This window comes from Micropterus dolomieu, linkage group LG03 (genome assembly GCF_021292245.1).
Source record: "Micropterus dolomieu isolate WLL.071019.BEF.003 ecotype Adirondacks linkage group LG03, ASM2129224v1, whole genome shotgun sequence".
NCBI lineage: Eukaryota > Metazoa > Chordata > Actinopteri > Centrarchiformes > Centrarchidae > Micropterus > Micropterus dolomieu.
This window is the reverse complement of record NC_060152.1, coordinates 24,896,103-24,911,436: the sequence shown is the minus strand read 5'-3', so window position 1 is coordinate 24,911,436 and position 15,334 is coordinate 24,896,103. Positions and strand designations below refer to the sequence as shown.

The following is a 15,334-nucleotide window of genomic DNA, read 5'->3' as shown; positions in this document are numbered from 1 at the left end:
CTCCGTCTATCCTCTCTTTCCAGGCAGTGTCCACACTAACAGACCTATTGAGAGAGAACCTGAGAAATAGTAAAATAAAGCAGTTCTTGCTGCCACCACTCGGGGAGTTCCTCTACCTCATCGCCTCTCAGGTAGGCAAATATGAAGAGCCAGATATAAAGAGACACACATACTGCAGTTGACGGATCTAAAGGAAACTTGCATCCAAACACACCCTATACAAGTGAGAAACAGGTGTTTTTATTAGACTGGGTAAAATGGAGGGTGACTGGCTAACGTGAAAGACTGTATTTGGGAAGTCAAACAAAAGATTCAGGGAAATACAGAGATGTGAAAACAAAAAAGAAAACCACTAATTGCTGTGAACATATGAAAATTAGATACATCACTGATCCACCATTTTGTTAGTATGACTTTATGAAAACTACTTTTAAATAAATAGTATAATATACAGTATGTTGACATATTGACCAAATAATCTAAGAAATGTGAATATTCCTATAGCAATGCTGATGCATTGGGCCGAATCTTTGGGAAGATATTCCTTACTGTTTGACTTCTTGTTATAAGTCTAATTGGGGTATTGACTTTGGCATTTTGCTGTTATCAATTGTAAATCACTTCAGCTGACCACACTAAAAGAAATCAGTGGCTATGTGGGCCTCTCGGACACTGCTGATTTCAACATTTTGATGTAATCAGTATCTGTAGTGTGTTAGGGTCATTAATTAAATCTCAGATAAGTACTATCAGTATTGCTGAGTCCTACTACCACATACTAGAATTAAAGTGAAATTAACTTTAATGAAACCTCAAACAAATGTAGGCTGTCAAACTGTACAGTTGTTCAACTATAGTTTGCTCTGCAAATACAAACTAGTCCATAACATTGTGTTTACATAGTATGCACCTTAAACTTCTAAGCCATTAGGACATTTTCTTATTACTCAAGTGAAAAAGACCAATCTTGAGTAAAATGAGTGAGACTGAGTGCTCTGTCATTAGGTAATTGAGTTTAAATTTACATGACTGAATTGACTAAATTGAATTGAAAGCAAATTGACCCCCCAGCCCTGAAATTTACAAGAGAATGAGTTTAGGAGGCCTTGTTTGACTTTATTAGAAAAGGTGATCCCAATTTATTTCTAGTTAACCTCACTCTGGCCAGGCAAGTCAATTAAGTGTATGATTTTTATTTACATGACTGATGGATAACCTTCAAAAATCAATCACCCTGCCTGATTGAACTTATTACCCTCCTGAAGCCATGGACAATCTCATCAGTGTCCTGTAGAAGCTCTTAATAAATTGACTTTTCAGCTTCTGCAAGAGCTAGTGTTTTTCCATTGATGCCAGTGTGTTAACTGTTATATTTCAGTGATAATGTGATAATAAACTGATGTCTGTACCTCCATCAGAGATCAGGGTCAGTTGTTGAAGCACCTTTAAAAGTATAAATGTTTGTCACTTTTAGGGTGACAACATATACTTGATTTGAGTAATTCCACAAGCCTCACTGAGGTGTAAGGTTCAATAGGCTGAATGCGGATGTTATTGAGGAGTGATGGGGGATTTACCTCAATGTATTTATAACTGCTGAACCATTACATATATTTGTACCTCATTAGTAAAGTCAAAATAACCTAAAGAACATCAACAACTTCTGGCCTCTCCTTTCTCTCCCCGCTACAGAGAAACAACTGCATAGGTTTGTAACAAGACGCCTAAACAACTGCTATGTTTTGCTCTTAGGTCTGTCAAAAAGTCTGTAGTACAATTATAACCTGTACAGGAAGCTGTAACTAAAGCCCAGAAGAGCTCACATTACCTGTGTTGTACGGTCCCTGTGCTGGCTGTTATTCTTAGAATAGTAATAGTAAAAGATGCTTTTACTTGTTTATAAATATTTTCATGGACTTGCACCCGACTGTGTTGTTGATATGCTACAAAAATATGTCCCTAGTAAAGCTATAAAAACAACAGACAGCTTTGTGCTGCTATGAACTATATATAGAACTATATATATATATATAATCACTCTAGTGCCTTCTAGGTGTCTTTTTTTTAAATTTAGGATTGGCACTTTAAAATACTCCCCGAAAAGCTCAGTGACAATTTGAGCTGTCAAGATCGTAAAGCGCTTAGAGCAGGTTTTTTGTGTGTTCTTGTGGTAGTGGTTAGTTAGAGGTTAGTAGTGCCTTCTTGTTGTAAGGCCACCTACATTTTGACTTTGGATTGAGGATTGGATTTAAAAAATCTCCAGCTGTTTGCTGGCCCCAATGACAATCATTGATGTCAATGATCAGCCGTTATTGACAATGTTAGATATAATTTACATCCTTGACAAACACCACAGAAATATGTATAACTTTATTGGACTTTGGACCAATAGTTTCAAGGTTTCAAGTTATCTGACTATTCCCATATGGTGGACACAGTTGGACATAGTGAAAATGTTTCTTAAACTAGTACATGGCCATCAATTGCAACAAAAAGCTTATTGAAATAGTGCATGGCCACAGTAAACACTATTGGGGATCATACAAATTAAATTACATTACAGCATACAGTTACAACACATGATGTCGCTATGCTGAATACAATAATATTTAAGTTATTTGAACAGCATCAGCAGTCATTACAACAACTTCTAATGAATACTCATCAGGTGGTATCACTTTGCCTGTTCAATGGCAGGAGAAACCATTATTTGAGTAATGTGGAATGGCTCTTTAAGTGTCCCCAGGTAAAATCATCTGCTTTGCTCCTCTCTTCTTCTGCAGCACCAGTCAATGACAACGATTAGCTATAGCCTCCAGTGCTGTCTTTGTCCTCAAGGTTAGATATAGCCTAGAGCCTAGCACAGTAGCAACGCAATGGGGCATTGTTACATGAAAAGATAATAAAAAATATATGTTGAAATAGTCAAAATTTTGTGTAAGACGGGTGTATATAGTGTATTTTATCAGGAAAAGAAGTACACATATTTATCATGATCAGTTTTGTTAAGTAGTCATTTCAGTCATTCATTAAGCTAAATGCCAGCTTCTGGTTCCAGCTTGTCAAATGTGAGGATTTGCTGCTTTTCCCAGTTTAATTTAATTGTAAATTAAATATCTTTTTGTCACACAAAACTAACCTTCTGATAGGCGTTTTTTAAATATTTACTGACATTTTTAGACTAGAAGATTATTACAAGAATAGGTTATTTTTGTTATTTGTTATTATTTAAGTAGTTGGGAGATAAATTAATAATGAAAATCCTCATTATTTGGAGTCCTGTGAATTTTAAATGAATGAATGATTTAAAATGAAAATGAAAGTTTGAATTATTCTCTTTTTTTCAACCTATGAGAGTGAGATGACTAAGGACACAAACAAGCACACCTAAAGAAAACATCATGTGTAATACTCACACACACTATGTTTCTAAGTAAAATCAATATTTTGAAGAAAGACTAAGTGATCCATTGAATTGAAATAATTATGAAAGCATGTTCTCACACAGACGTGGTAACCAACTAATCAAGATGTCATGGCCCCTTCTGCTCCCTGCTCCCCTCCCCAACTTGGCCTCTTCTTGCCCTTTTCCTTACTCCTCTCTACTTGCATCTTCTCCACGTTATCTCTTTGCCTTTCTCCCACTCCCACTCTGTTCCTCCACTGGCCCCGCCTCCCCCTCCTCACCCTTTCTCCCTGTCTTTTCTATGTCTCTCTATCAGGAGGAGAAGAGAGGCTCCCCAGAGGGATTGTGGTTCGTTCCCGCTGCCGCCTACACTGGCTTAATGAGGAGCCTGCGGGAAGGGGTGAGTGTCTCTGTGTACGTCTGCGTGTGTCTGTTTTTGTGTCTGTGCCTGTGTAGCTGTGACTAAGTCTCTCTCACTGTGTGTGCCTGCGAGTGTGTGTGTACAAGTGTGTGGCAGGGGATCCCTGTGAACAGTAATGATGAGGCAGCTGTGGGCCTAAAGCCTTGTTTGCCAGCTGCAAGTCAAGGGCATGCAGAGCAGTCACACACATGCACGCACGCACACTGTTACCTGCATCAAACACAACCCTTTACTGCTCAGCAGCCTGACCTCAGCAGCAATTAGGACCCTCCAGACACACATGTACAGTAGATGGAGCAGAAACACAAGCAAAAATATAGATAGCTCTTTCCTTTTTTGCTTGCTTTGCTTTTTCTCCTCTCTGTCTACTCTCCTTTTCTATTTAAATATGCTTCCCTTCTTATATTAGGCCTGTCATAAAGTCAAATAATACATTACGACTTTGGTTTGTATTATAGTAACAAATTGACAGCTGTGTCCTAAAATGTTTTAAGAAATATACAGGTATCATCAATGTTAGCATCGTGCTTATGTTGATTAGAGGTTGATCTTATTTTAGTTGGGACCCTGTGTTTCTTAACTTCAGCACTAAGTGCCTGTGTTTCCTAAGATGTGGCTTGCCTGATCTCCTCTGGCAAATTGTTCCAGAGCGATGGGACTGAGAGCAAAGGCCCGGTCGCCCTCGGTTTTCTATCTAGATATGAAAATGTCTAAAAGGGACCCACTGGAGGATCTCAGGCTACACTTTGATTAACTGATATACTCTATTCACGTGATAATTGAAATTTCAAAATCAGTTCATTCTAAAACGTACAGGTAGCAAATGTAATGAAGCTAAAATCTGAGTTATATTTACTCTACTGTATATGTACTGTTAGGATTAGTGTGGAGTCTGGCAGCTACATTTTGATTTAACTGAAGTCTGGAAAGGTTGTGTTTATGTAAAGGAAGAGAAGGACATGGACGGATTTTGTTTTGTCTCTCAGAGGTAGAAGAGGTCTTACTGTGGTGGCCCACTATAGCAGAATGAATATAGATGAAACTCTGGTCTGCACAGTTGTCAGCTTGTACCTACTGTTGCTTCATTACCACTGGGAGTGTAGTGGGGGTGTTCATGGACGGTGTGTGTGTGTGTGTGTGTGTGTGTGTGTGTGTGTGTGTGACAGGAGCAAGGAGACGGGTTGAGGGGAGGAGAGAGGAGGTTGACTTATTTATCATTATTGAGCTGTGAGAGTAGGCTGACGGAAACACACACACACACAGCCAGCCTTAGGGACCAGACACTCATCCCCAGACCCAACCTGCCTCTATCTCTTTCCATCTCTTCCTCTCACCCTCCTCCCTTTCTCCACCCTGTCTATGTTTCTACCTCTCCCTGACTGGCTGTTTTTCTTGTGGATGCACAAGTATATTTCCTATTAAATTACACAGCCATCTAAATAGTCTAACTTTGTCTCATGGGCATTACACTCCTGGAGTTAACAAGGTGGTCACACTATACCATAGCTTACTATACCTCCACAGGCAGTCGTATAGTTGTACTGTTGAGATATAACTATATCATTTTTAATGCAAAAATGCCATATATTTGTGGGACATTTTAGGAATACATAAAAACTCCATGCCCAATCAACTCAGGATGCGCTCGAACCAGCATTTATCATAATCGATTCCAGAGAAAAATGACATGGTTTGCAGACAGGTGTGAGACAGTCGAGGACACAATATGCCCCTTCAATAAACTGTGTCACTGTAACTTTTCGTCCTGTTTGCAACCCGTGACTTCAGTGGTATTGTGGCTGACGAGTGCTTGCATGCCTCCCACTAGCTAGCTGTACTAAGTACTGCAGCTCTTAGTTAAAAGCATGCTTATGTAATTTTTGGAAGTTCACTTCTGAAGTTAGTGACCCAAATTTATTTCACATTTCAGTGTCCTGATCTAATGTTTTTAGCCCCAATACTGATGCATATCCTTTTATGTTGGCTATCTGCCTGATCAGCTATACCATCTTCTTCATCTTCCTCCTCCCTTGTCCTTTTCTTGGATCCTCCAGACCCTGGGCTGACACTGGGTCTTCTTTCTCAGTGTCACTGTCAGAATGAGACCATCTCAACAAATAAAATACTAACTTGAATCCACAATATCGTATTGTTTATCCTAATTATTTACACATTCACATACATTACAATGTTCTCCACCCTACTTGCAATAAAAAAGACAATAATTCTTATCACTAGAAACTTTCACATTGTATATTTGGCACATTAATGTGTTTTTATTGAATATTTATTTATTTATCTGACTGCCCACTAGTTGGCCACCACCTATTTACACTTATAGCTGAATTGGAAACACACTCTTTTTGTGAGTTCAGTCATCAAGGACAACCAAGAGGCTCTGTAAAGCCAGCTAACACAGAAATAGTTATGAGTCTAAGCCCACATTACAGTGTTGTCTTTCCGGCCTCAAGTATTTACATGTGAATTTTGCCACTGTCCATTAGCTATACCCGCTTATCCTTTAGGGTCGTGGGGGATTGGGCGAGCGGCGGGGTACACCCTGTACAGAGACAGACAACCGTTCACACTCAAATTCACAATTTAGTGATCTTATTAAGAAAATAAATGGTAGATTAATTTACAGTCCCTCTAAAGTCAGATAAGGGATACATTAGCTGTCCCCACTGGTCAAATCGACTTTCAGGAATACTCTCTGTTCATTGATATTAGACTATTTTTTACACACAGACCCATAAAATTACAAGCACTAGTTAATTTAACTACTGCTTTTCTGTAATTTCCTTCAATTTTTAAAAAATTCATTAGTCTCTTGTGAACAAAAACTAAATAAGAAACTATTGAGAAAATAGTATTTTTTCATACCACTTATCCACATCTGCGTACATGGCTTTAAAAAAAAACAACCTTAATTGAACCAGAGAAGTATGGAGATCCTGGCTCTCTTTTTCAGATATTCACTGTTCACACTCCCACAGTTACACACATTCATACCTGGAAACTGCCCAGTACAGCCACAGTCTGATCTGCTGGCCACAGAGCAACTCCACAGTTTGGGATTACGGGCCTTGCTCACGTGCACCTCAGGCGTTGGTGGGGTCAACGCTCCTTTTTCAATTTCCCTGCCCAGATTTATCCTGGGCAAATAAATTGTACTCGTAGATGGCGGTGAATGTTTTGCACCTGACCCATGTCAGCTTTTTCAGAGCAACAACATTTTTCAACATCTAATAAAATGTTAGTGAAAAAACCTGGAGTGATGCAATGCGTTATCTGCTTGAGATCATAGTGCACAATATCTTATGATATTTAGTAACTTCTGAGACTGGAGTAGAATAAGTTCACTGTGAAACATCAGGGTCGTGAGCAGTCGACATCACAATATATGTGTGTTTTAACTGCTTAATTTCTTTGCATGTGAACTTTTTCATAGGAAAACAACAAATAAACACAAACTAATTTACAATATGTATGTTTACTGATATGAGATTTACTGTAGGTTTGGAAGCCATTTTTATTATGCTTCTCTTTCTTATACTTCCCAATATGACTGCTGCTTGTTAGATCTTTTTCCCAGCTGTCATTTTGACTTGTCCAACACAGGTCTACAGCAATAATAACAGTAATAATAGTGCTCCCGTGTTAGTTTAGCAACAAAGCAAAGTTATCGAAATCAGCCAGAGGTTTTCACAGAGGTTGAGTTGCTAGCTAAAGGTGCATCTCAGAAAATTACAATATCATGAAATTTTTCTTCTGTAATTTAAGTCAAAAAGTTAAACTTTCATATATTTTAGATTCATTACACCTTTTTTAAATTTTAATCTTAATGATTACGGCTTAAAGCTCATGGAAATCAAACATCCATATCTCAAAATATTAGAATAAAGAATGTATAATACAGAAATGTTGACCTCAAAAGAGCCTTTAATCTCTTAGTCTGCTTCAGTACACACAACCACAATCATCTTCAGACTTGACAGTTGTTCAGAAGACACTCAGTGACAGCCTCCACAATAAGGGTAAGCCACAGAAGGTCTTTGCTGAAAGGGCTGGCTGTTCACAGAGTGCTGGATCAAAACATATTCATGGAAAGTTGACTGGAAAGTTTAGGTGTGGTGTGAAAAGGTGCACAAACAGGGATGACCGCAGCCTTGAGAGGATTGTCAAGAACTTGGGGAGCTTCACAGACGTGTCCTGGAAATGAGATACAAGTGTCGCATTGCTAGTGTCAAGCCACTCCTGAACCAGAGACAACGTCAGAAGTGTCTTACCTGAACTAAGGGAAAAAAGAACTGGAGCTTTGCTCAGTGGTCCAAAGTCCTCGTTTCAGATGAAAGTAAATTTTGCATTTCATTTGGAAATCAAGGTCCCAGAGTCTGGAGGACAAAATCAAAATCCAAGTGTGAAGTTTCCACAGTCAGTGATGATTTGGGGTGCCATGCCTCTGCTGGTGTTGGTTCAGTCAGGAGATTTTTAAGAGCATTTCATGTTTCACATCATCTGCTGACAAGCTTTATGGAGAGGCTGATTTCCTTTTCCAGCAGGACTTGGAACTTGCCCACAGTGCCAAAACCACTAGTAACTGGTTTGCTGACCATAGTATTACAGTACGTGACTGGCCAGCCAGCTCGCCTGACCTGAACCCCACAGAGAATCTATGAGGGATTGTCGAGATGAAAAGGAGAGACAACAGACCAACAATACAGATGAGCTGAAGGCCGCTATCAAAGCAACCAGGGCCTCCATAACACCTCAGCAGTGCCATGGCGTGGCATAGAGGCCATCAATGCCACTGCACTGATGCAGTAATTCTTGCAAAAGGAGGACCAAGTACTAAGTGCTTAAATTAACCATTTCCAGAACTGTTCAACTTTCAGCAGACCGACATTTCTGTGTTATACATTCTTCATTCTAATATTCTAATGTTTTTATGATATGGATTTTTGAAATATGAAAATATTTGAGCCAGGCAGCTTTAAATAAAACATTTGAGCTAGGTAACTGCAAAAGATAAGTCAAATGTTGGATGAGGCCATTTAAGATTCAAAGACATTGATTGTCTCTATTGGTTTTACTTTACCTTGAGTTAAAAACTAAATATTTGTTTACTGCTTCACGGTGTAGGGGATGTAAAGTTGGTTGCAGTTGGCTTACTTTATTCCAATACATTTTCTCTCAAATGGCACATGAGCATAAATAACACACAAGACCTTTTTAGACCCGATATTGTTGGCTTTGATGATTTGATTTGAAGTGGAGAGTGAGATTGTCTACCAATGTGCTAAATGTAAGTCCAGTGCCACACACTGTTTGTTGCGTGACAGCATTGAGAGACAGCGCCAAGACCCTGTCTAATACGCTCTGGGCAGTGTGGTTTTGATGCGTTTCCTGATCCGCTGGATCACCCCAGCCCCCTCCGCTGCTGTTGAGAGTTTTCCTGATTTACAAGTTAAGTGGGATAGGGAGGGATAGAGATCGTTGTACTAGAAGAAGGAGTCGACTCGGGGGGGCAGAGCCAAAGTGAGGACGGTGGTTTCACCGGTGCAGAGGGGGGTAGTGGGGGATGGCAGGGAATGACAGAGAGAAGGAGAGAGAAAGATCAGTGCAGTGGGAGAGGGGGAGTGGATGGCATGGAGTGAAAGGCAGGTTTCCAGGCCAGACTTGAGCTGCAGGAAATTATTTATGAGCCTGAACAAGATGATGCTTCTGCTGCCTATGATGGAAAATCTGTGTGTGTGTGAGAGTGTGTGTGTGCGAGTGCAGCAGAAATAATGTGTGAACAGTATTACAGTGATAGAAGCCAGGGGGCAAAAGGCAGAAATCCCCCTTATGCACGCACGCACCCACCCACACACACACACAGCAATGGTGAGCCTATTAATGATTTATCACTATCTTCCACAAAGGAGAGGAGAACAGAGGGGAGCTCTCAAAGACAGTCATGGGTCCTGCCCTTGTGTTTCTAACATAAGATGACCACTCCATGTACATGCACGCACACACACCCAAAGATGCACACATGGTCTGAGTACAAACCATTGTGTTATGTTTTAATATACTGTGTTGTATTCATTAGCACATTTTTTAGGAACGAGTCCTTAACAAATAGAAAACGGAGGAAAGTATGACAACAGTGTGCATCTGTGTACCTTTCTGTCCGTCTCTCCTTTTCCTATGTCAGATTGTCTTTCTGTACTGCCTTTTGTCCCTGTCCCTGTTTCTCTTTGCCTACCTGTAAGCCTGTTTCTGTATCTGTTTGTTTCTTTGTATTTGCCTGTTTACATATGCTGGTCTGTCTTCCTACCCATTTGTCTATTTTCACCTCTACTTGTTGCTCTCTTCTGCAGTTTTGTCTTTTCCTCTTACTTCACCCCTCACTGTCTGTCGGATAGCCTTGTTCGTCAGACAGTCTGTCTCTCTCTTTGAGTGTGGCTATTAGTGGTGTTAGATGAGCTGTGTGATGCTGATAGATGGTCTCTGTGTCTCTGTCATAGGGGCTCATTCAAAACCAGGTGCACTGGCTTCTAAAGGACTTTAATTACAGCGGGAAACCACATCAGACATGTGAACACGCGCACTTGTGCGCACACAGGCATACACACCAAATCCAAGTCATGGGATGTAGTTTTTGTGATCTCTTTCTTATTGAGACTCAGAGGCCAGGTGCAAACATGTTTGGATATAAAACTAATCTACTGATAGACACTTGAAGACAGGATTTTATTGTTCCATATCTGCCTAGCCTTTTAACTCTTTTCATCTAAAAACAGAGGTTTTTCCAACTTTTTTTAGCCAGAGGTTCAAAGTGCGTAAATCTTATCTGTCAGCCCTGAGCTACAGAGAAAGGGAGATTTTTGTTTTAACCCAGTTGCCAGGAAGCCAGTTAGTCATGTAGAAACCTGACGAAAAAGGTTGAAATCCTACTGGAGATGAAATGAAGGGAACTGAAATGGAAGAATCTATGTTTTGCGAGAGTATTATATGCATCTTTAATGGTCATAAAAAAGGATGAGAACTCAGAGATCACGGCTGGATGTTTAAAGTGAGGATGTATGAGAGTTGGTATGTCATTTAATTAGATCTGCCTGTGACACCTGGAAGGCTGAACCTTATGATTTAAATCTACCAAATGTTAGTTCCTTACTGATTTAAAAATCTATACCAATCATTGAGGAGGACATAAAGAGTAGAAGCAGTTAAGTCAGAGAAACATTTCTAATATTTGAGATAACTAAGATATGGATTTTACATTTACTTTGCAATAACAAAGTTGGTGTTACAATGACTCAGTCATGTGTCTGTATGATATACCAGATCCAACATGCCCAATAGCACCACCTAAATGGAGAGCAGTTGTTAATGAAAGGATAGTCCTGTTTTTTTGAAGAGGGTCTACATGAGGAACTTGTCCATAGTCGGTGCATTACCTGCAGTAGACATGTCCACATTTTGGTGAAGCAGAGAGTTGTACCGGCATGGAAGCTAAGCAATGTACTGCTGTGAACAGGGTCAGCAGCAAAATGTACTTTATCCAGCTAAAAGAAGGCCCACTGGGGAAAAATCAGTTCAAGTGTATGCTATATTTAGAAATATTTACAGTGCTTTACCTTAGTGCAGACAGATTTCCTTGGGAACTACATTTTTTCAACTCTGGTTGCATTATACAAAGCGCAGCACATGTGCACTTACGTGCAGGAATGCAGAAGTTCTACGGTAAGGTAAAGCACTGAGAATTTCTTTTTTTTTTTTATAGGAAAGCCTTTGCAAAAATTTTACTTTTTTAATTTCTTTAATGTTGACTTTCTGGAGATGTGAGGTTTAAGTAGGACTATATAATATAATGGATAATAAAATTAGTGTGTTTCTTGGATGAACTTCCTAAGACTGGGAGAAAGAATAACTTACTCTCTCCTCTGTCTCCTGCATTTCTCTCTGTGCATCATAATGATGGAGTTTCTTGCATGAGCAACATGTTTCTCACCACATGTAAGGATATCTCTCTCTCTCTCTTTTTTAGTCTCCCACTCTCCTACTCTGTGTAGTTCCTGGCAGGGCTACAGTCTATTAAACACACAGACAGTTGGTGCTCCCCCGTGGGCTCATTAGTGAACTGGCCCGCACGGCCTGGGGAATGCTGGAACAGACCATTCTAATGGTTCCCAGAGGGGTGCCAGAGGATTCATTATATTGTCGTGCTACAAAGTCCCTTGGCGTTGAATACGCAATGTGATGTCCTATGTTGGATTAATAGATGTTATTTAAGCGATCGGTTGTGATTAGAGTTCCCTTGTGGTTGAACAGGATGTGTCTTTAATTTTGATAAAATGCTAAATAACCGTGAATCACAGTCTTACTGTTGATGCATTGTAAAATGCCAGAGGTATGTCCATGCCTCATAAGAGAATCAAGATTTATCTCAATTATAAAAGGTGCATTTTATTTCTGTCTTTGCAGGACAGCAGGGATTTTATTTTGCTGTTATTGGGGATTTGCCTAAATCTTTCCATGAAATTGAAAATATGGTGTAAATTATAAAAACACAGGGCTTAACACCTGATCTGACATTGTGATCTTTCTGATGAACAGCAGCTACAGTCAGTTTGAATGAATGTCTATCATAAAAGATTCCTATGGTGTTCACTGTCAGTTTTCATTCTATAACATGAAACATTTTATTTTGTCATATTTTGCCAAAACTGTGACTGTTTGAACTATACTGAGCACACAGATGGACAGCACAAAAGTGGATTATTTGAACATTTGTTAGTATTTCGGTCCATTGTAGACGACATGAATTAAGTTATAAACAAACCAAAAACTGTGTACTGCCAGTTTTCAAGCTAATAGGGAGGGAGTGAGTTTGATATTAAAAGGACAGATTTTCAGTGGAGTAATACTGTAATTGTTGGATTTTGGATTTAAATCTCTTGTTTCTTAAATGTTGTGCATTGCATGAATATACAAATGCATTGACAGCCAGTACAGTTATGTGTGAAATACACTACAATTATGTTGTGAAATATTGTCTTTATTTTTATTATTTTTCAGAACTACCATGATAAATTAGCATGGTGAAATGAATGTTTCAGCTATTATTATGAACCTTTACCACAAAATACAGCTAACTGTGTTTTATGAATAGGCCCTATTGTATCTCATATCTGGTGAGAGTAGCGTCGAAGTGATGTAACACAGTGAAACACAATAATAACCTGACAGAGGCAATCACTCCCGTTCTACTTCCTGTCTTTCTCCACAATGACTTTCCTGGAAAAACTCATTTCCTCAGCTACAGAAATTTCATTAGCCTGGCCCCATTGTCTGAACACAAACAACTATTCTCTACTCAGGCAAAGGTGTGTGGGCACATACAGTATACACATAGTATACACACACAAACACTTGCACACTAACTCATACACACTTACATGCAACCTCTTTCTCATTTTTATATTGAGGTGAGGTTGAGAGCTAACCTAATTGTCAATTTGTAATTGCGTTAGTTCTTTGTTCATTTTTGCCTTTTGGTGAACGACATTTTTCTTTAATCAGTAGAGTTTGTAACTTGACAATGAACCAGAAAATGTGTTGCTCACAATTGCATTGTATAGCAAAATAATTTTTGAACACAAAGCGCTATGCTATGCTCTGTTATTAGGATGCCTATGCACACATCAGCATGAAAGCTAAAGCTGTTGTACTATATATAGTACAACAGAAGACATCACCACTGTTTTTGTACTGGCCCTTTGGGTGAACGCAAAAGGCTTTTCGGGAAATAGTGTAGTATGATCTTTCAGTCTATATTGTCTCTTTGCATGTTGACTATGTTAACTAGGGTCTTGGGTAGTGATGTGTAGACCCAGGAGCGGACACGGCCTCGTTGTCAGGTGTAACAAAAAGAGTTTATTTACAAACTGCAAAGTTAGTGGGGTTTTGAAGGGAACCTAGGGTTGGCAGGTGGAGGAGTGGATTGTGTAGCAAAGTTGTGGTTAAGGCGGCTGGCAAGCTATGGCTTGTAGAGGGCTGTTGAGTAAGGCAAAGTGGCTGGAAGCGCGAGGAGGGACACGGCGCTGGAAGTCTGCAGCAAAAGAGAAAAACAGAAGAGATCCAACTTGAGATCAAAAATGTCACAAAAAACACTAGAAGCACAAGAGAGAAGAAGTTTGGCCGATCTTTCAGCAGAGTGGTAATGAACTGATTGCCAGCAGATGTGGAGCACATTTTAGTCAGACTCCTTACTTATTTACAACGTTTTATTATCGTCTAAATACATGAACTAAACAGGAATGATCAGCCTTGAGTGACTGAATGTACTGAATGAAAATTACGATAAATGTAGTAAAAAGTGTTTCTGGCTGATAGACATACTCTCCGACCCTCTGACTTTTCTTATCTCCATGAGAAAAGTTATTGGGTGAATTAACAAAAAAAGTTGTATGTGGTGCTCTTGTTGTTGCGAAGGATACACTCCTCAGAGAACGCTCCGCGCTCCTCAGAGCACAAATAAGAGCTTTGGGACAGTCTGCAAGATGGCTGACCGGAACAACTTCCAGTTCAAGCGAAGAAATGACAAAAACAAACTTGGTTGGCCACCTAATTGGGTTGACCGAGTACTGATTGGCATTTTGAGATAATCAGTATCAGCCAATAAACATACAGTGCCTTGCGAAAGTATCCGGCCCCCTTGAACTTTGACCTTTTGCCACATTTCAGGCTTCAAACATAAAGATATAAAACTGTAATTTTTTGTGAAGAACCAACAACAAGTGGGACACAATCATGAAGTGGAACGAAATTTATTGGATATTTCAAACTTTTTTAACAAATAAAAAACTGAAAAATTGGGCGTGCAAAATTATTCAGCCCCCTTAGGTTAATACTTTGTAGCGCCACCTTTTGCTGCGATTACAGCTGTAAGTTGCTTGGGGTACGTCTCTATCAGTTTTGCACATCAAGAGAATTTTTGCCCATTCCTCCTTGCAAAACAGCTCGAGCTCAGTGAGGTTGGATGGAGAGCGTTTGTGAACTGCAGTTTTCAGTTCTTTCCACAGATTCTCGATTGGATTCCGGTCTGGACTTTGACTTGGCCATTCTAACACCTGGATATGTTTATTTGTGAACCATTCCAGTGTAGATTTTGCTTTATGTTTTGGATCATTGTCTTGTTGGAAGACAAATCTCTGTCCCAGTCTCAGGTCTTTTGCAGACTCCATCAGGTTTTCTTCCAGAATGGTCCTGTATTTGGCTCCATCCATCTTCCCATCAATTTTAACCATCTTCCCTGTCCCTGCTGAAGAAAAGCAGGCCCAAACCATGATGCTGCCACCACCATGTTTGACAGTGGGGATGGTGTGTTCAGGGTGATGAGCTGTGTTGCTTTTACGCCAAACATAACGTTTTGCATTGTTGCCAAAAAGTTAGATTTTGGTTTCATCTGACCAGAGCACCTTCTTCCACATGTTTGGTGTGTCTCCCAGGTGGCTTGT

General features: G+C 39.7%; 1 protein-coding gene across 3 annotated transcripts in view; it reads left to right on the top strand.

Moving 5' to 3' along the window:
• Positions 1-15,334, top strand: part of ulk4 (unc-51 like kinase 4) — a 163,185-nt gene that overhangs the window by 13,087 nt on the left and 134,764 nt on the right. For all 3 annotated transcript variants that reach the window (XR_006824288.1, XM_046043690.1, XM_046043691.1), the window contains 2 exons: positions 24-131; positions 3,723-3,806. Coding sequence is in view for 2 of the 3 variants with exons in the window: in XM_046043690.1 (XP_045899646.1) it covers positions 24-131; positions 3,723-3,806 (192 nt within the window). In the remaining variant the exon portion in view is untranslated. The remainder of the gene's footprint in view (positions 1-23; positions 132-3,722; positions 3,807-15,334) is intronic.